This window comes from Acinonyx jubatus, chromosome A1 (assembly GCF_027475565.1).
Source record: "Acinonyx jubatus isolate Ajub_Pintada_27869175 chromosome A1, VMU_Ajub_asm_v1.0, whole genome shotgun sequence".
In the NCBI taxonomy this organism is placed as follows: Eukaryota; Metazoa; Chordata; class Mammalia; order Carnivora; family Felidae; genus Acinonyx; species Acinonyx jubatus.
Window position 1 is genome coordinate 155,299,969 of NC_069380.1, and position 19,994 is coordinate 155,319,962.

General features: G+C 35.0%; 1 protein-coding gene across 4 annotated transcripts in view; it reads right to left on the reverse strand.

Moving 5' to 3' along the window:
* The window catches only part of SKIC3 (SKI3 subunit of superkiller complex), an 88,036-nt gene that overhangs the window by 44,408 nt on the left and 23,634 nt on the right, over nucleotides 1–19,994 (reverse strand). For all 4 annotated transcript variants that reach the window (XM_015065404.3, XM_027037714.2, XM_053224987.1 and 1 more), the window contains 17 exons: nucleotides 17,935–18,075; nucleotides 15,988–16,089; nucleotides 15,028–15,167; nucleotides 12,807–12,893; nucleotides 12,616–12,719; nucleotides 12,038–12,164; nucleotides 10,961–11,140; nucleotides 10,491–10,615; nucleotides 8,740–8,993; nucleotides 7,286–7,388; nucleotides 4,663–4,839; nucleotides 4,430–4,574; nucleotides 4,192–4,270; nucleotides 4,042–4,103; nucleotides 3,875–3,931; nucleotides 2,341–2,409; nucleotides 108–182 (listed from right to left, as the gene is read on the reverse strand). In XM_015065404.3, the coding sequence (XP_014920890.2) occupies nucleotides 108–182; nucleotides 2,341–2,409; nucleotides 3,875–3,931; nucleotides 4,042–4,103; nucleotides 4,192–4,270; nucleotides 4,430–4,574; nucleotides 4,663–4,839; nucleotides 7,286–7,388; nucleotides 8,740–8,993; nucleotides 10,491–10,615; nucleotides 10,961–11,140; nucleotides 12,038–12,164; nucleotides 12,616–12,719; nucleotides 12,807–12,893; nucleotides 15,028–15,167; nucleotides 15,988–16,089; nucleotides 17,935–18,075 (2,027 nt within the window). The remainder of the gene's footprint in view (nucleotides 1–107; nucleotides 183–2,340; nucleotides 2,410–3,874; nucleotides 3,932–4,041; nucleotides 4,104–4,191; nucleotides 4,271–4,429; nucleotides 4,575–4,662; nucleotides 4,840–7,285; nucleotides 7,389–8,739; nucleotides 8,994–10,490; nucleotides 10,616–10,960; nucleotides 11,141–12,037; nucleotides 12,165–12,615; nucleotides 12,720–12,806; nucleotides 12,894–15,027; nucleotides 15,168–15,987; nucleotides 16,090–17,934; nucleotides 18,076–19,994) is intronic.

Sequence of the window (19,994 nt, forward strand, 5' to 3'; positions counted from 1 at the left end):
AATAGAGACAACTGCTGTTATCAACATCTGATACCACTCTATTCGTTTTCTTAACAAGAATAATACTTTATTCATGAATGAATCCTCAATAATGTTCAAATTCTTACATGCATACTAAGCTCTGTAGTGTGCCTGAAAAGATCCATGGTGTCATAACTTCCAACTGTCTCTGCGATAAGAGCCTATAAAAGGAAAAAAGAGGTTCTTAAAGTGAAATTATTTGGCAGAACCAAAGGTTTACTAGCTGTGCTTCAAAGCACAGCTAATTTCTTTTCCAATCTTGGCTACTACATTCCCATGGCTCAGAGGACCAGAATAACTTGTCAAATTGGCCCTTAAACTGACAAATGCTTTCCGAATTCCCTCTGCAACCAGGCAGTGGTGCAATAATCCACATAAAATTCCTCAGAACACTGATAAAGCTGTGCTACCTTCTCCCTTCCCTTTCACCCTTGATCCATTCATACTGGTATTTGTCTGGACTGGGGTTCTTAATCACACGATCATCTTGGATTCACCTGGGTAAGCTTTTTAAAAAAGGAAGTCCTTACCTCTAGATTTCTAGTTTCCACAGACCTGGAGTACAGTCTCAACATATTTATTTTTCAAAAGTGTGTCAGGGATTTAAATAATATACCTATGCCTTTAACTTTATAGACTATGAGATAAAAGTACTTTCAAGCTCCTATATCTTTTATTTAAAAATCAGGGTTTTTTTAGTTATCATACATTACTAATATTATTAAAAAATTAATATAAAGTCTCACTTCTGTTGTTACCATTTTGATTAAATCTACCAGTTAACTCTTGAAATAAATTATTTTTAGATAAAAAGAACTGAAGGGTGCCTGGGTGGCTTAGTAGGTTGAGCATCCGACTTCAGTTCAGGTCATGATCTCACAGTTTGTGGGTTCAAGCCTCATATCAGGGTTTGCACTTGCAGCATGGAGCCTGCTTCTTTTTTTTTTTATTTATTTATTTTTTTTCAACGTTTTTATTTATTTTTGGGACAGAGAGAGACAGAGCATGAACGGGGGAGGAGCAGAGAGAGAGGGAGACACAGAATCGGAAACAGGCTCCAGGCTCCGAGCCATCAGCCCAGAGCCTGACGCGGGGCTCGAACTCACGGACCGCGAGATCGTGACCTGGCTGAAGTCGGACGCTTAACCGACTGCGCCACCCAGGCGCCCCTGGAGCCTGCTTCTGATTGATTCTCTGTCTCCCTCTCTCTCCATCCCTTCTCCACTTGCATACACACACTCTCTCAAAAATAAACATTAAAAAAAAAGAATAAAATACTTGAAAAATTAAAAAAAAGAATACTAGGTGGCTCTGATTAGCATCCAAAATCTATTGGTCTAGAGCAGTGCTACTCCGAGTCAAGTCCCTGGAGCAGCATCAGCATCATCACTTGGAAGCAGTTAGAAATGCAAATTCTTGGGCCTCCTGCATCCAACTTACACAGAGATTAGTAGTAATGCCGTTAGCTCCCAGATGCTAACCACAATTCATAGAGAAAGGAGTTACTTTTCTAACTCTGCTTGCTTCACCAATTACCTAGAATTAGATCCAAGAGTCAAAGGTAGAATAAAAGATTCTAAACTCTGATGGCTGATTTTCTGATATGGGTGATGCTCCTGCTATTCTCTGAACCAAAACAATCAACTACTTACTAATTCATTACAATTTCTCAACTAGAAAGACCTTGAAGACCACTCAGTCCAATCTTTTTCAGGTAAAGAAAATGAAATCCAGCAGTGATATGTTAAAAATCAGTCAGTGACAGACTCACACTCATAACCAAGTATCTGGATTCCTATCTGGCAGTACAAAACTCTGAACTTTGGGGAAGCAGAGGAAGAATACTCATAAACAAGCACCAAATCAAATATAAAGATTTTACAGAAAATGGGAAAACATAATCAAAATGATCTTTGTCGATGTTTATATTTTTGGTAAATGTGCTTTAAACAACAGAGTTCAAGGGTTTTTTAGCATAATAATGTCAGGCTGATGGAGCCCAAAGCCCCCCAAATCAAGGCTTAATCATTATAAGCTGTATGCCCTTGGGCACAATACTAAGGATCTCTAATCTTCAATTTCCCCATCTGTGAAAAGAGTTTAACAACCACCACCATCTCAAAGGATCAATGAAAGATTAACCAAAATAATTATATACAAAGAGACTAGCACAATTACTGGCACAAAGGAAGTCCTCTTATGTTACCTGTTATCCAACATTATCATTGCTATTTATATTAACAGGTTACTTGTATCATTTTATATTAACTGGTTGTTTATACCCTAGGATTATTAATAACTATATGTTATATATCTTACTTGTCCAATCCAGCACATTAAGTAAGATGGATCAAGGGACTGAGCCATTTTGAAAGCTTCATGAGCTTGCTAGGAAAAAAAAAGGCAAAAATTAACATGTCATGTCATTTTATTAATTTAGTATTAAATTGCTTATGTTTAAAAAGCATAAGAGAAGAAGGTAAGTCAGACTTGTCAACATAAATACTTACAAGTCCAAAACTTCATTGTTTAAACACAATTAGCAACGCTTAAAACAGTGTTTTAACTACATAGTCCTAGAAACTCCTGGGTACAACAGCTCTCTCTACAGGCTTAAGGGTTTTGGTCCCCAGTGAAAGGGCAATAGGGATGCACCTCATAGTCTGTAGAACTTTTAACCAATCACCCACGTGTTTGCTAGCCACGGGTTTGACAGAAGTATCTATTGCCCTCTCCTGAAGCTTAATTGGCCTGATAAGAACTAATGGCAAGGAGGTCAAAGAGACGTACCTGAAACTTGGCAAAAAAAGAATGGACAGCATAAATATGTGCTAAGCAGTGAGGAAACCTTAAAGATACCTCACTTGGACACATTAAATTGCATGTTTATTTTTCTACTACAAAAACTTATTATATGCTGCCTTATACTGTTTTCTCAAAAATCAATGTGTGACAGGAAACAGTCTTATTATTATTCTTATGAAAACAATAACTCCTGGACAGCAACTGAGTTGTACTATCATAAAACTACATTCAGAGTTTTTTAACTGAGATCTAGCTATGTTTAAATTTTTAAAAATATTTTCACATATCTTAAGATCTAACTTAATATTCTCCTTCATTCTATTTACAGGCTTTTGAAGCAATCTTGGCAATGACTTACTTTATCCCTGAGAGTATTACTGAAACTATTTTAAAAGGATGATATTCAGTATAACGGCTGAAACACAAAATAGTATGGATGTTCTATTATCTATAGATTTATGGAAACTACTAAACATGACCTACAAGCATGCTTCCAATTACTTACTATATTTCTAATTCTCCAATATATAACTGGTCAGTATGACAAATTACATTGTGGCATATAAAAGAATTAATATCCACTAAAGCCAAATCTAAATCACCCAACATAGGCTAAACTTAATCTGCTAGACATTACTAATCACCTCTTTTACTTCATCACCCCACCCCTAACACAGCCCACACTGGACTCTTCTTATACATGTACAGATAAAAAGAAAAACACCCCAATAAACCATAACAAAATTGTCCTAATCTTTAAATGAAAAACATTATTATAAATCCAAAATTTCTTCAGTGATATGAAAAGGAAAATAAATCTTACACGTTCATTATTTAATATAACAAATGGAATGCCATCAATTATCTAGCATATAGGTGAGCATACTGAATAGGCAACAATATTCAAAGTATTTCTCCACAAGAAGCTAAGCTATTACAAAGAAGTAATATTCATATATAAAAAATTCATATATAAAGCTATTACAAAGAGGTAACATTCATATATAAAGAATGTTCTTTAACATGACAAAACAGACAACACATTTACCTCAATGTTTTCATTTGCAAGGTATAAGACTCCCAAGTTGGTCCATGCAACAGGATTCTAAAAGATGTATATATAAAATTAGGTCCCTGTCTACATGGCAGCCTGAGAAAGTTATTAACATGAAATTTTGAAGTTCTTTTTCACAGACAGACACATAAAACACTCACAATTTGTTCTGATTGGATTGACTTGATGAAACAATGCTGAGCAAGGGCGTAGTTTCCAATACCTAAAAAATACAGAGTTTGATGAAACTGAACTTTATTACCTGAAACAGGCAATCTTCTAATAATATTGAAGTGTTATGCAATTCTTACCACTGTAACATGAAACCACGCCAAGAGCATTCCAGTATAAATGGTTTTTACTGTCGAGTCTCACCGCCTTTTTCAGACACTGAAAAAGTAAAATTAGATTAATTTTGGTATCTTGGAACATCAGTATTTATATCAAGATAAACGTGGTTTTATGTAAAAACATGATAGCATTTATCAAAAACATCAGAAAAGCATTTCTTTTTTTAAAAAGGTTATAAAAAATTTCTCAAAACCCCACCTGTAAAGATTTCTCCAACAACTCTTTAAGATCATTTGTGTTGTTGCCTGTTTCTGCTAGATGTTGTGCTTGACGGTAATAATTAATTCCGAGATCACACCATGTATTAGATGTGGACATCAGTTTTAATGCACGACCATAACACCTGTGGAAATATAAAAATAAATGCTGTGTTCTGTTAAAATGTCCTAATTCAAAGTAAATGTCATTAACTAGCAAACTTTGTAAATTACCTTCCTCCAAGATGGAGGAGCTCATTCTTCTTTAATACTTGTTTTCCTTCTTTGTGACCTAGGAGGACTCCTAAAACATTAACATTTACTTTAGATGGTGAGACAGCGTACAGACTGGTACAAGCATCCCCAACTAGCTTCCAAAGGCAAGACACATCAGCTCGATGCTGCAGAGCCCTAAAAAAATAAACAGTGTTTATTTTATTTTTATACTTACAAGTTATTTCCAAAAACTAGGAAGTTTATCTGTCTCATTACAATCTTGATTAAGAATTACTTCCTTGGTTAAGTGCAGTGAATGCTTTACTAAATTCTTTCCAAATAAGTTACATGTTATCACTCCCTTATTAGGAAGAAGAAAGGAAGGGGGGAAGGGGAAAGAAGTGATTATTTCGAACGCCAGAAATTTTGCAAACACCTCTTTGGTACTCTTCTTCATTTTTATTAGAAGTAGCAGAAATCACATAAATAAACCAATACATTTTCCAGGACCAATTCACCTTTAACTGAATTTTTTTGAACTGTGCTGTCTGTGTTTGTCTTTTAAACAGTAACCAAAGTAGTAAAGTTGGTAGCTCTCTCTCAGTTAACTATTATAAACTCACGTTTTTGCTTGTTGGTCTTTGGTCAAATAAAAATGACTAGTAAATGTGTGCTATATTAAATATATTTGGTGGTCCAAAGGATTTTTACTAAGACCAAGATTACCAAAAAGCTAAATATGAAAATGTGAAAACTCATGATTTATTGAAGAAATATGACTGAATGCACAAGCTTAAAAGAGTAAATAAAAATATTAATTATGGTGATAAAGGTCACCTCTTCTTAAAATGAGAAAAATCTCACTATTTCTCTTCATTTTTCTCTTCTCAAGATCTTATAAATAAAACATGACAATTCCACTTAAGCCAAGTCTCAATAATCAGCCATCACAAACAGCTATGTTACTGGCAGATGGACAAGCAGATGGAACATTTCTCATAGCCTTTTCTACTAAAAGAGTCCAGCCAAAAATCATTTTCCAGTATCTTTCTGAGAGATAAGATTAATTACTGCAGTCATCACTGAGAGCCCACTGTGAGAATCAGGAGGAAGGACAACACTATTTGTAGTTCCTCTGCTTAAATATCTTAGCATAACTTCTAAAAACGACAGCATGAGAGGATAATGCTAAGCGAAATAAGTCAGTTGGAGAAAGGCAAATACCATACGATCTCACTCATATGTGAAATTTAAGAAACAAAACAAACGAGCAAAGGAAAAATAAAAGAAAAAAAGAGACACAAACCAAGAAACAAGAAACAGACTCTTAACTATACAGAACACACAATGGTTACCAGAGGGGAGGAGGGTGGGAGATGAGGGGGAAAAGAGAATGGGAGTTAAACAGTACACTTGTTGTGATGAAAAGAGTAAAATAAAATAAAATAAAACAAAATAAAAGTGAATAAAATCTACAACATGAAAGAAGAAAATAGAAGGAGAAAAGGGAAACAGAGGCCATTTTAATAGCCTAAACTCTTTCAATAAAAAAATAAAGTATCTGTAAGGTGAAATAACTTCTATCACCTTTACACAAGAATTGTGGTAGTACGAACTTTTACATCCAGAAGTAAATATAAATTTGGGGATTATCACTTTAAGAGTTTTATATATCTCCATATTATTGGCTGTGAATGCTACAAGCTATGGGCTACCCAGAACAAAATTTCCCATTCTCGGAAAGGCAGTTTTTGTATCTCAAGTATCATCAAAGGTTCACAATTACTCTTAAATACTAGTTCAAACAAAGCATGCCCTGTTCACAATACCCTTTCCTCTTTGGAAAGATCTATATAATGTGAGACTTGAAAAGCAGCAATAAAAACCTGTGGGAGAAAAAAGGCTAAGGTTTTCTTTTCATATTTGGTTCATATTCTGGAGCAACTAAATCAACAGGAAACAGAAGAGAAGACAAGTCAGAAAAGAAAGGAAGGGAAGCATAAGAAAGGTGTTTAAGAAAAAAAATTTCAAACGTATGTGCAACATGTGGACTTCTTAAAATCATCTACCACAAATAGCACTTCTACTTAGCTGGTGAATTTACAGTTCGATAAAAATACCAGCTTTACTCAAATTTTTCTGATTCCCTTAATATTATACATCACTTTTTTTTACTACACAGATTCTCTCCAGGAGCAGATTGCTCGTTTCCCCTCACCTTCAACCCTACCAATATACCTAGAAGCGGCCCTTACCATTGAATATAAATCATACTGTTCACCTCAAGTCCTAGTTCCCAATCAGTTCAATTGGAGGTACTGGCATTTCTAGGTCTCCTGAAAGGGAACACTGATGCACAGTATTCAAGCTGCTGCTCCTCTAGCAGAATGCTTCTTTCTTCCCACCCTTCCTTATGCAGCCAGCAGGTCAACAAGAGCAAGAAACTGTATCTGTTCCCCAGTGCCACGTTAATACAATATGTGTGCTATAGAATTCATTGGCTACTCCGTTACTCTTTATGTTTAATATTCTGAGTACTGATTGCTGTATCTCACAGAAAAAATACAGAAAGATTTTCTAAATTTGGCTTTAAGATAATGCTAAGAAAATAAACACAATGAATAATAAGAATAACACTAACCAAGTAAAATATTCCAGTGCTTTTTCTATGTGGTCCACAGCTTTCCCATCAAGATAATCCACTAGAGCTGCTTTTGCCATCATAAGATGGCATTCGCCCAAACCTAAAACCAGTTAGTTTATAGTTATTAAAACACATACAGAAACACTTAGAATAAACTTTAAAAAATGTAGCAGTGTTATTTTAAAGCCACTTTTCAGAAAACAAACTTAACGGTATTTTATAAAAATTATCTTTAAGTATGGTCTCGCATACACTTAGTACTGTTGCAGTAACATGTGCTAGAAGTGATAAAAATCTATAGAAAGAATTTCCTTGACTTTGGGCAGATTACTTAACTCTTAAAACCTCAGCCTTGAAAATGGTGATATTACCTAAATGCTATTCTCCATCATATTACTATTTATTAACTGTTGTGAAGCAAGATCTCATCTTTTTATATTCAAAACTAGATAGCAAACTACACAGTAAAAATGTAATAAATGAAACAGCAATTTCCTAAAGTACCCAGTAAAGATTTAATAAACGTGAATTCTTTTGAGGGAAGTTTTACAAAATTAAAACAAAAGTTTTCAAGGCCTAAGTTATGCATTGCTTACAATATACACTATTTCTAATTTTTTTTTTTTAACGTTTATTTATTTTTGGGACAGAGACAGAGCATGAACGGGGGGGAGGGGGCAGAGAGAGAGGGAGACACAGAATCTGAAACAGGCTCCAGGCTCTGAGCTGTCAGCACAGAGCCCGACACGGGGCTTGAACCCACGGACCGTGAGATCATGACCTGAGCAGAAGTCGGACGCTCAACCGACCAAGCCACCCAGACGCCCCCACTATTTCTGATTTAAACCGCAGTTGTTTAGTTAAAAAGTAAAAAGAAATGGAGTAAAAGACATATTAATGGGCTCCAAGTTGTTTTAAATGGTTAGATATAATCATAAAAAATTTGGATTATATATAGATGGTGTTTTACTTTGTACTACCAAAAATCATTTGTTAAGGAGTAGGTATCTATGGAGAAACTTAAATTAATTTAGGTAATTACAAAACAATGTAAGTTGCCCTTAAAGTTCAAAAAGTGAAAAAAAAATCTTCTGTAAGTTAAAAAGCAATTAAAAGGTATTGAGATATTTTGAAGATATGGTAAATTAATTACCAAAATATAACAGGAGGAAAACTCTTGTTTTAGAGATCCATTTTTAGATCAAATAGCTATCATGCTGTTTGTCTAAAAATTAAATCTTTATCATACTACTATTGATTAACTGTTAGGAAATAAGATTTGATCTCTCTATATTCAAATCTATATAACAAGCCATATTATAAGAGGTTCATGAAAGAAGCCACTGTTGACTAAAGAAGTCCTTTTCAGGTTATGAAATACATTTAGGAAATTTACACAAGGATTTTATACTCTAGTATCACAAAAGTCAAAGGAGCTATGAAAAAATTACCTTTCAAAGCTGGCACATAATCTTCTTTCTTTTTAATGATCAGCTGGTATTGAGCTATCGCCTCCTTATATTTGCCTAGGATTTGCTGTATTGCTGCAACCTTAAACACACTGTATGTGGATTCTGGGTTCAGCTCACTGGCTTTTGTGAAGGATTTCAAGGCTGTGGTATAGCCACCTCTGCTTAAGTATGCCTCTCCTAATGACTCCCAACAATTGAAGTCCTTTGGGTCTGCCCTTAATGCTGCCTGTAAACTAAAATTTCAGTAAACCGTAAGACAACTAAATGTAAAACAACTACTTCCACATTTGACAAGAAAATATAAAATAAAGAATTCAGTTGAATCACATACAACCATGATTACTTCTATTTATCAAAGTGCTATTTAAAGCAGGTATACCTGTTCCTTTTATAACTTGAATTTTTTCATAACTTTCATATTTTAATACTAAGAAATTTTATTACAAATTTGGAATGAATAAGAATACTTTCTTGCACAAGAGCTGACCAGAATTTTTTTCCTTGACTATCTGAAAGAATCCCAGTTTCCTACCAGAATAGGTATATATCTCAGTATGCCTCATGACAATTAGTAATCTCCCACTGATCCTGTTACCAAAACAGAAATATCACGGCAGCCTAGGTATTTACATAAATCAGAAACTTTATGTTGATCCAAATATATATATATATATTTGTTAATGTTTTCACAAATAGAAGAAAAAAATAACTGTTTACAACAATTTGTTAGGTTCAGAAAAAAGGCACTTTCTAATCCTTTCTAAAAAGAAAACATACAAGGCTTATAGTTAATTGTGGGCATTCACGTTTAAGTATTCATTTTAAGTTTTGGGGGTGACTGTAGTAATAAACAAATTTTATCACTTGTAGTATAACCAAAAAAACTTACATAAAGGCTTAGGTCTTATAAACCTAATTAAGTTGATAGATATTATAATCTCATTACTAGGAAATGCCAATGCTCTGTTACACTTCCTTATAAACAGAAAGTCTTGCCTTTTTCATTTTTTTTTGAACTGAAGTACAGTTGATATACAATATTATATTAGTTTTGGGTGTACAACATACTGATTTGAATTTTACAGACACTATGAAATATTCACCATGGTAAGTGTAATTACCATTTGTCATCATACAAAGTTATTACAATATTTTATTATATATTTACTATTAATTAAATATATTTTATTCTTTTTTTTTTTTTTTTTTTAAGGTAAACTCTGTGCCTAACGTGGGGCTTCAGCTCACAACCCTGAGATCAAGAGTTGCATGCTCTACCAACTGAGGCAGCCAGGTGCCTCTATTCTCAAGTATAATTCAAACCAAATAACTGAAAATGAGCTGCTCCAGATGGACTTCAACGTGTCAAATGTATCCCCTGCCCCCAGGGGATACAAAGCATGTCACTGGAAGAACAACAAAGGTATCAGCCTTGGCTTTTTATCATTCCTTAAGTTTCCACTGAGAACCTATTACATGTATAACACTAGGAAGACTTCACTTCATTAGACTGGCTATTCCCTTAACAACAGGACATCATTTAATCTATTTTTGCATTCTCCAGTGCCTTGCAGATAATAAGAACCAATCAACTATAAATAAATTTTGCTATTTCTTCTCTCAAAATATAATCTGGAATGAGGAAACTTGTCAAGTCCATTTTGGGTATAAACAGGAGTTTAAGGAACCAACAGGCTGTCTAACAGTTTAAATATAATAAGGCGCCTTACTCAGCCACTGCTTGAGAATGCTGACCAGCTTTCAAATAGTACAGTCCGCGCCTCAGCCAGGCCCATTTTGCTGTTCCAGCACTTGCCTTTTGAGTTACTGTTGTTAGGATGGCTAAGGCAGTTTCCTTAAAAAAGGAAGAAAAGACTGATTAAGAAAGACTAATATTAGAGATAGTGAATATCATGAAAGTACAGACCACCTATGTATAGTACCCAAATATATTTTCATTTACCACTTTTGATTCTTTAAACTTATACTAGTTTATTCTGAACTACAGTTTCAACAATAAGTGAGGAGTGATGTAATGTCTGTCAATGAAAAGTTTCTCCATAAACAGTGGCAAAAATATTTCTATTGTATCTCCAAAGAAAAATTTAAAGAAATAATAACTTCCAAGTATACATATATAAAAATATTTCTATTTCTATACTCAGGATAAAAAGAAAAATATTTAAGTTATTAGACATACCATTTCTTCAAGCTCCACACTTAAGTCAACTGCTGCAGCTCCAGATTCAGCATCAGTATCATCTAATTCAAACGCTTTCCTGTAACAGCCACGGGCTCTGTTTTTATCTCCTACCACATCTCTGTAGTAATGACCTAAATAGCAGAAAACTTTGCCCATGTATGTATCCAGTCTGGCAGCCTTTGAAACAGAGATGGATAGCAACACAAAATTAAAGTTTGTTTGAGTGGGTCTCTTTAAAAACACAAAAGATAAATACACAGATTAAAAGAAAAATGGAACACTTTCATTAAACATAGAAAAAGATGCCAACACGTCCTTTAATGTAAGATTTAAAGCAACAGGAAACCTAGTCATCACTGCTTATAAAAAACAAGTGCAAAAATATTATTTCTTTATTAAAAAGAAATGTGAAATTAGAGTTATTATTATATTCACCCTCTTTTATGCATCAAGGTAAGAATGTGACACTGGTACTTGTTAAACATTTTAAATATGAGAAATTATACATCTGGAAGTATACATGGCCATAAAACTACACTAGAAATTACTTAAAAACAATATTCTTTTCCAAAGATAATTACGTCTCATTTTGTATAATGTCTGTTTCTTACATAAGTAACTTTTAGGGGTGCCTGGATGGCTCAGTCAGTTAGGTAGCCGACTCTTGATTTTGACTCAGGTCATGATCTCATGGTTGTGGGATCAAGCCCCACATTCTTTGTGCTAAGCATGAAGCCAGCCTGGGATTCTCTCTCTCTTCCTCTCTCTCTGCCCTTCCCCGGTTATGCTTGCTCAAGTGCTGGCTCGCTCTCTCACACTCTCTCTCTCTCAAAATAAATAAACTTTAAAATATAAAAAGTTAGATAAGTATCTTTTATATTTTTATTTTCTCCTTACCCATATAACATTCTCACAAAACTTTATGTGACAGAGATCAAACACCAAAAACTTCAGTTTAAAAAAAAAAGCAATTCAACAAACAGTAATTTTAAGTACCTAACTTATAAGATTATTATTTATGATTTTACAATGAATCCATTTCAACTAAGAATTAAATAGTAGCACACGTTTTACCTTTAGAAAGTGAGTAAGAGCCTTTGTTTTATCTTTTCTTGTTTCTTCACCCATGAACCAATATGTTAACCCAAGTTGGTAATGATATTCAGCAACTTCAGCATCTTTCTCGAGAGCTCTCTGGAAACTAAGTCACCAAAGGGAAGTAAAAAGATATGCATACACACAATGTAGGAAACTTAGTTGGGACAAAGTTTGAGTGATTCAAAGATGCTAAACCAGAAACAAGTTATTACTTTATAATTTAGATTATAATGAGAGAGGAAATTATTTGAAAAGGAGTTTGTAAAAGCACATGGCCTTTCAGCTTAACCAATGTGCTAAGTGTTTAGGAGCACACACCAAACATTATATATGCTCACTGACCATTATGATCAGTCAGAATTCAAATCCATCTCACAGAATTTTCTCACAGGTACTGCGCTACATGCTAAACACATTTCTTAAAAATATTCACGCATACACAGATCAAATTTATACACAATGGATCTGTATCAAATCCACACATTTTGAATTTTTGAGAAATATAATAAATTAAGATATGACTAGATCTATGAGCAATCTATATGTATTTTTACCATTTCTCTGCTTGTGGATAGTCCTTTTTGGTAAAATGAATCAAAGCCTCCAGGGCATGAACTTCAGCTAGGTCAGGGTAAGAAGAGAGAAGGTCTTCCATAATCTACAAAGTAGATATCTGTCAATTCCTTATTCAAATAAAGTAACTTGTAACTTAAAAAAATTCCCCCTTTGAACGGAAAAAACCAACCTTTGAAGCTTCATCTAATGAGCCTTTATTCAGATAGGCCAAGCTTTTAAGAACCAAAAGTCCTGGGATATTATTTGCATCAGAAACCTAGAAAATGATTGTAAAGAACTGCTGTTAAGTCTCTTTCAACACAGATCATCAATATTTGCTTTAATTAAAGAGTAACCATAGAAGAGCACAAAATAAAGACATAGTGATTTCTATCAGTATGAACACATTCATTTTTATAACTTTTTATTAGAGAAAATTGCAAATGCATTTCAAAAAATTAGAAAATAGTATAATAATTCCACATATACTCATTATCTACCTTCAAAATTAACTCAAATCCAATCTTTTCTCATCCATATCTACACTCAATTCACTACACAACTGCTTAGATTATCCCAGATAACTTCTCATCAATGCTTTAGTACGAATATCTAAAAACTAAGTTCATTGTTATATAACACAATCATACTACCATTATAAACACCTAGACAAAACCAACAATACATCCTTAGTATCATCAAAAAAATTAGCAAGTGTTCAAATTTCTCAGTTGGCTCAGAAAATATTTGAATAATCCATTTGTTTTAATCAAATCCAAATAAGGTACATACATTTCAAAAGGCTGGTATGTCTATTAAGTCTCTTTTAATCTATAGGGCTTCCTTCCAGTCTTTTTTCCTCCCTCACAATTTAACTGTTGAAAAATATGGGCCAATTGTCACAGTTTTCACACAGTCTGGATTTTACCGAATGCAGTCTCATGGTCCTGACATGTTCCTTGGTCCCCTATATCTTCTGTAAATTAGTAGTTAGGCCTGAAAGCTTAATCTGATTCCAGTTTAATGCTTTGGCAAGACTACATCATGTGTACATGCACTTGTTATGTATGGTACTTTCTTTTGGTAATGTTAGCAACCACTGATCATCAATGCCTTAGATCAGATTGCAAAATGGCAGTTTTCCTTATTCAATGGAATACTTCAACAACAACAAAATTTCCCTCCCCTCATTATCTATTTGATTATCCTGAGGAACAGTTCATAAAGGAAAGGTAAGATACTTTGAATCTTTCCAAATGGTTCCTCAGCACCCTCCAAAGATTTTTTTTTTTTATTGAGAATGTTTTATTTTTTTTCAGCACCCTCCAAAGATTTTTTTTTTATTGAGAATGTTTTATTTTTTTTCATCTTGAATACATGGATTTAAGCATATTTGGTATTTTTCAATCTACTGTAGTTACTGGTGCTCAAACTCCCCTTTAGCCAGTGACAATCAACCCATGACAGTTCCTAAGCCTTTCTAACATAATTCTAGTAGCCTTATATAGTTTCCTTGCTTTCTAGCATTCTAAGATGTTCTGGGCTCATCCTATACATCTTCTGTTTCATACCTGGACTTCACCAGCTCTCTAAGAAACTTTTCTGTGTGTGTGTGTGTGTGTGTGTGTGTGTGTGTGGCAGGGGAAAGATTGGAAAGACCTCAAAGCATTTAAAAAACACACTATTGGTAGAAGGCAAGTAGAAAATAAGAAATTAACATATTAGTTATTGAAGGATGCTAACAACTGTTCTAATTTTAATGAAATGTAAAGCCCTTTGAAATATATCAAACAATGATATTTTAAAAATTCAAAATCCTACAATACACTGGGTAATAGAATTTTAATTTTGGATAAAAAATAGCCTTTATCTGAAAAAACTGTTTAAAAATACCATGTTGTTATAATTCATAATTTATAGTTTTTTTGACACAGAATTTCTAAATGCTTGAATTAAAAACATTAAGAAATAGAATTCCTTCTTAAATATCATTCTCCTTCTATTTTATTAAATTGAAAAACAAATAAATAATATTGTCTACTATGAAGCTACTTGAGTCCTTAACTGTTCTTGTCAATAATCTATGAAATCTTTTCTGGAGGCAAAAATTTAGAGTCCCAAATTAAAAAAAATCAAGTCGTAATAACTTAAGGCAAAAAGAGAAAAGGAGAATAAGAACAATACTAAAGAAAGAAATCACACCTATGAAAAACATTGTAAGTACTTAACCAAGAGGCAAACAAATAACTTTGGAAGTTTCCAAGTGTGTGATCTGGAAAAGGCAGATGTGGTGAATTCATACCTCGAACACAAAATTTATTTAAGTAAGTATTTGTGGAAGGAGGGAGTGTTTGGTGCCCGGTTGACTGGAAAAAATAAAGTTGAAGGGAAAAACCTGATGATAAGACTACCTGATCAAGAGTACAGATTGCTTCCACTGAAGATTCATAATCTGAGAGTTTAATCAAAGCCTCTGCTTTCAAACGGAGACAAAGATTCTTCTGATGAAGACTGCCACCAGATACACCAAGATTATCTATGTTCTTCAGAGCTGACAAAATTAAGGACATCTGAATGAAGACAACCGTATTACTTCACTTATTTCTTCTTGTTAAGGGTAAAAAATAATAAATTGGAGATACAGTAAGAATAAATTGCCAAAATAATATACATGAAGAATAATTCCGAGCTAAAGATAGATTCTTCCCTGAATTCTTTAAGGAAATATCTGAATTTAAAACAGAACACATCTGAATTTAAAATCTCTATCTTTACATAACATATAATAAAAGTGAACATCCTGAAACACAATGGGTATCTATATCTGTATCTGCTACATAACAAAAGTTAGCCAAACCATTGGTAACAAACTTAGCAAATTAGGAACACCGGAAGGGGAAAGAAGCTGGATTCAAAAGGACCAGGGTGAACTGTGTCTCAACTACAGAAGGTAGGCCACCAGCTGTGTCAAGAGCAGTGAATCACTTTTTATGATTTCCTATCCCTCGCCTGACCCATCTGACCACATTCAAATAGGCTCCAAGATGCCTAAGACTGCTCTTATCTACATGAGAGGAATCCAAAACTCCTGAAGTCCTGGATGCACCAGAAACTTCCTTATTACAAAGACAGACCACCTCCACACAAGCCTAAACTGACTATGTCAAAATTCCAAGGAATCCTTTGAAAAATACTCATGGTTAGTTTAAAAGTAAATACACACTAGGCATTATTTAACCATCTCAATGAAATTTAAATTAGTGAGTAACTTAAAATACAAAATAAAGCATGTGAGTTTTTTTAAACGACCAACTTTCTCCTTTAACATGAAAAGAAACAGAGTTGGCCACCAATGCAGATATCAGGAATACCTTGACTGCATGAAAGAACAGCTTCCTTAGGTCTATGCATTTTAACTTGGGCTTCAGCCAGATGATACCACCCCGTTGTGCAAAGAGGGCTTTCCTTTAACCCTAAAAGGAAAAAAGCAATCACAAAATCCAAACTTACTATGACCAATGAGGTGAATGGCACCGCCATCTACTCCCCCAAATCAGATCCCTCCCCTCTCCCTTGTCTCTCATACATGATCATTCCCTACACTGATTCCACGCTCCAATCCATTTCTCTACCATCGCTTCTTCACTTCACATCTCCACCATCTTTATCCCAGATCCCTGCAAGTGCTTGCCACCCATTCCAATTCATTCTTTACACTGCAGCCAGAATGTCTCTAAAAGTACAAATGGAATTATAAAATTCCTCTGCTCAAAACATTCCACAGGTTCCTGGCTGCCCTTAACATGCAAACTCTTTCACAAGGTGTGCAGGGCCCCTCTCCAGTATCATTTCTTAACTCTTCCTGCTCCCATACATCCTTGTCACATCTTGCTGAACCACCTTGAATTCCAGCTGTGCTCTCCTCTCAGGCTATTTCAGCTCTTGGCTTGAAAAGCTCCTCCCACCCCAAGCTTACATTTGTCTTTCAGATCTCTACTTGAATGTAAGTCTATCCATTGTGACAAATGTTAAAACTAAGTTAAAGTTTCCTGGCAAAACTAAGTTAAAGATTCCTAAGGGCGGCAGCAGGGTGAAAACATATATAATTATCCTTATTTTACAAATGAGACACAGATAATTTAATTAGTTTTCTCATGGTCTGGGAATTAGTGAGTGACAGTTTTGGAATTCAGACCTAAGCAGATCCAGAATATATAAGCATATTTCTTCCACTTATATCTTAAATATATGTTCCTTTTTGTTTTTAATGTTTTTGTTTATTTATTTTGAGAGAGAGAGAGAGAGAGAGAGAGCATGCAGGGAAGAGGCAGAGAGAGAGGGAGAATCCTAAGCAGTCTCTGTGTTGTCAGTGCAGAGGTGGACAAAAGGCTTGATCTCAGGAACCATGAGATCATGACCTGAGCCGAGATCAAGGGTCAAATGCTTAACTGACTGAGCCATCCAGATGCCCCTTAAATATACACTCCTTAAGGAAAGGCCCAAAGATAACCACCTACTGACTATGTTAGCTAGGATGAAAGGCGGAGTTACTCAGATCAGAGGGCTGAAAGCTATCAGCAGAAGAGAGGAGGGGAAGGGACAAAATCAGGGATGGAATGTGTTTTGTTTTGCAGAACCAGTGGTTCCTACCTACCCAGGAGTCTGCTAGGTGTTTTACCTGACAGCCTATGGCATGAGCCAGTCTGAGCAGATATGGAGCTGTGGACCTGTACCAAAGCCCACCTGAGTGATCCTGAAGTTACCTTGAGCTCATTGTAATACTAAGATTTTTTTCCTCCAATGGGATTTTCTGCCATTTTTTGAACATACAATGTGTGTACTAGCATGCTGATATACTGAGCGTGCACACCGCGACCAAAGTGCCTAAGTAACAGCATATGGATTCATTATATTTGAAAATGAAGCATGGGAGCTAGCAAAGTATGAAGGAAGGGGCAAGAAATCAGACTCGAGAAGGTTGCAAACCCTGTGAAGAAGTTTGGATGTTATCCTAAGGGCAGTCAGAAACCCATGAAAAGCTTTAAGTGGGGGAAGAGAATATGTGTACATTAAATTAACGTCTACACCAGCTCTCTGCCCCTGCCCAATACACTGAATAAACACTTTCTGTACAAACCCCATGGGGAGACACCGCCTTGAAAGCTATCTCCCTGTCTCCTTACTGTGATAAGTAATAAAAGTTCTTTGCTTTCAACACTTCCTTGGGTTGTGTTCAATTTAAAGCACCCCAAACAGTGAGACCCTTGAGTTTGGTTACAGCTACACCTCATGTTACATGCTCTATGCTGTACACTTGCCTTCAGTTAGGTTCCTAACAGCATCTTCATACTTTCTGTCTTGTAATGCTTTAATCCCCAAACCAATGAAGCCTGGACCACTTTTTGAATCCATTTCCACTAGTCTGCGACAATACTGCTGTCCTTCATCAGTAAGACTGCCTGGAATTAAAAGGGAAAAATGATTAGCATACGTACTCCAAACTTTTTTAAAAAGTTTAATGTTTATTTATTTTTGAGAGAGACACAGAGCCTGAGTTGGGGAGGGGCAGAGAGAGAGGGAGACACAGAATCCACAGCAGGCTCCAGGCTCCAAGCCATCAGCACAGAGCCTGATGTGCGGCTTAAACTCACAGACTGTGAGATCATGACCCAAGCCAAAGTGGGGTGCTTAACTGACTAAGCCACCCAGGGGCTCTAATACTTCAAATTTCTAATTGCCAAAGCATACATACTTAAATCTCAAATACCATTTTACATATCTTCCACTGTATCAATTCCAGGAATTCAAAACTTAAATAGACCAACAAACACCAAAAATTTTAACATTTCATTAAAAACTTATGCTCTTCATCTTAAATTTTGGAAGTAGAAACCACTTTACCCACTGCAGTATGGGTAAACTGAACCTGTAGTCATACTCAAGGTTTCAAACAGGAAACCTACCGCTACTTGCCATTAGGCTAAGACACACAGCCTCCTGCTTGCCAGCTCTCCTTTTGCTGTTCAGCACTAACAATTTCGGTTGTTAAATGAAGGAATCCCTAAGGACAGTGTCTTCACCAGTCTCTCTCCCTGGGCAACCATGTGCTGCTAGAGATGTGACAGCCAGGATGCCCTATCTAGTGTTCTTCCAGAATCTGGGATTAAAAGACAGTCTTCTTGTCAAGACACTATACAAAAACTTAGTCACATTCTTCTTAAGTCTACAAGTCCAGTAGCACCTTTCTGCATTCTTTCAAAAATTTTATTTTCCTATATACGTTAATGGTTAAGCTTATGTAACAATCATGTAATGCCTATATTTATTTCAAATTTATTCTGGTAAAATAGTTTAGAAAATATTATTTATTTTGTTTTATTTCCATTTTCTCCAACCTCAATCTCTGGATTTCCATTCCCAGAAAAGCATAAAAACATGTGGAAAATGTGACTTCTGCTTGAGAATAAACCGTGCATAGTATTCACCACTTTGATAAATTGTTTAATCACACAGGAAAATTCTTAAAAACTAATTACAACAAACTACAACCTGAAGAATAAATATTAAACTAATTTATTTGAAACAATTAAATTAAACTAATTTATTTAAAAAAGCAGCCTGATGCTTTTTTTTGAAATCTATTTAAAACACATACCTCCATGTGGAGCCACCCTTTCAGTCACAGATGTCAAAGATAAATTCTTTGCATGTTACCATTTAGGTTATCTGTTTCAAATTTTTCAAAACCAGATACACACCAATATATAATCCATGATATTATATACTGATTTAGCAGTCCAAGTTAGTAAAAAAATTCATAACAGCTAAAGAATTAAAACTTCAGTATTGTTTGGTGAGATATGAAAGCAAATTGGAAGAAATACTACTTTTGTTAGCTTGTAAAAAAAGACCTGAGCCAGCTATTATTACTCTTCTAGATATGAATTTTCTTTTCCCAATGTGTTCTCACTATTGCTTCCATAAATGTTAATTTCCAAAAACAGACATGCCTCATTCCATATACCCTCAAGCACACCAGTGGGGTATTTTTTTCCCTTTTTCAAGCAGAGATATTGTCTAAACTGGACATCAGAATCACCCAAAAGACTTGTTAAAACACAGAATGATAGGGCGCCTGGGTGGCTCAGTCGGTTAAGCGTCCGACTTCAGCTCAGGTCACCATCTCGCAGTCCGTGAGTTCAAGCCCAGCGTCGGGCTCTGGGCTGATGGCTCGGAGCCTGGAGCCTGCTTCCGATTCTGTGTCTCCCTCTCTCTCTGCCCCTCCCCCGTTCATGCTCTGTCTCTCTCTGTCTCAAAAATAAATAAACGTTAAAAAAAATTAAAAAATAAAAAATAAAAAAAAATAAAACACAGAATG